The sequence below is a fragment of the Apis dorsata genome, unplaced genomic scaffold (assembly GCF_000469605.1).
Source record: "Apis dorsata unplaced genomic scaffold, Apis dorsata 1.3 scaffold_293, whole genome shotgun sequence".
Classification (NCBI taxonomy): domain Eukaryota; kingdom Metazoa; phylum Arthropoda; class Insecta; order Hymenoptera; family Apidae; genus Apis; species Apis dorsata.
The window spans coordinates 268137-269559 of NW_006263568.1; the positions used below are offsets into that span (position 1 = coordinate 268137).

At 33.1% G+C, this 1423-nt stretch overlaps 2 protein-coding genes across 2 annotated transcripts in view; one reads left to right on the top strand and one right to left on the bottom strand.

Annotated features, from left to right (window-relative positions):
• Positions 1–609, bottom strand: part of LOC102679626 — a 3225-nt gene extending 2616 nt beyond the window's left edge. Inside the window, exon 1 of the mRNA XM_006617140.2 lies at positions 449–609. Coding sequence (XP_006617203.1) covers positions 449–546 — 98 coding nt within the window. The 5' untranslated portion in view covers positions 547–609. The remainder of the gene's footprint in view (positions 1–448) is intronic.
• Positions 1–1423, top strand: part of LOC102680002 (TGF-beta receptor type-1-like) — a 30600-nt gene that overhangs the window by 23428 nt on the left and 5749 nt on the right.

A 1423-nucleotide genomic window follows, 5' to 3' on the forward strand; every position in this document is an offset into this window, starting at 1 on the left:
GTTCTCAAAATCGAGTTGCAAATTCAACTGTTATCTTGATTCGATTTCGAGATTCGATTTTAAAATCGAATTTTCAAAAATAATCACGAGTGATTTTTCCTTTATTTTTTTAATTAATTATCTTTGAAATTTATGTCGAAATTCGATTCGATTCGAAAATTATCGAAAAATCGTTTTGAAAAATTGGATCAAATATTGATTTGCTTCAAAAGCAATGAATTCGAAAATTTAAAAATTTCGTCCAAAAATTAAATTTTCGAAATTTTTGATTATACTCGAAAGTTTAATTTTGAAGTGATTTTTCTCTCATTTCTTCAAAAGTAAAAACCAATTTCGAAGATATCAAATTGTTTTCGAATCGTATACAAAATATCCAAACTCCCCCTTTACATCTTAACACCCTGTGTGGTTTTTCGAGGAATAATATAATCGATTAACAGCAAGCTACGTGATGGAATTCATGCCCACCATCGACCGCAAAGGTAAGTGAAGCTGCCAAGATCGAGAGGATCGTGAAAGAAGTTCTGCAGCCACACGATGACTCATGCACGAATTGCGTCATCGTATTGTGCATGTACAGGTAATGCGATACATGGTTCATTTTTGGCCAGAAAACTTGATGGAAGGAGGCAGAATCAACAAAACAGAACGAAATATATATTTATATTCACGATAATTCTTTGATTCTCTCACTTTTTCTTCCTTCCCTCCCTCCTCTCTCTCTCTCTCTCTCTCTCTCTTCATGTAAATCGAGAGAATGTGAAAAGATTCGAGAAGATTCGATCCAAATCAGGTATCGATCGAAGTGTTTATATAAAGAATTGCAAAAGAGTTTGTCCCTGCTCCTGACCTACTGATCTCTCCTCACTGCTGCAACCTGCATGCGCCTGTTGGTTTAAACTGTTTACCATTTACTGCACGCTTCTCGGTGTATCCAGCATGCCTTATATCATTTTAGCACGTTGCTCGAACACGTATGGCCTATGGTGTATCCTTTGTCCTCCTTGTCGTCAATTTGACGCATTTTGTACGTATATCGCTTGATTTTCATTCCAAAATCTCGCTTTGCTGGCTTTTCGAATCACTTGGAGAAACTTGTTACGTTTAAAATATTATATGGAAGAAACTGTTAATGTTTCTTATCTTTGTCTTCTCGGTCAAAAAATCGAAGAGTTGATTTGCATTTGAAATTAAATATTGACGAGTATTATTTTCAATATTTTCTAATTTGTGAAATTAGATTATTAAATTATGAAATTAAAAATCCAAATATTAGGAATAAAGAGAAATAAGTATTATTAGAGACTGAATATATTAGAGTCAAATTTAATTGAATTTAATTAACCGTTTTGGGATATGTCTGTAAAGGATTGAAAAGGTTAACCGTTTGTAGAAAAAAAAAAAAAAAACGAATGTTCCATGT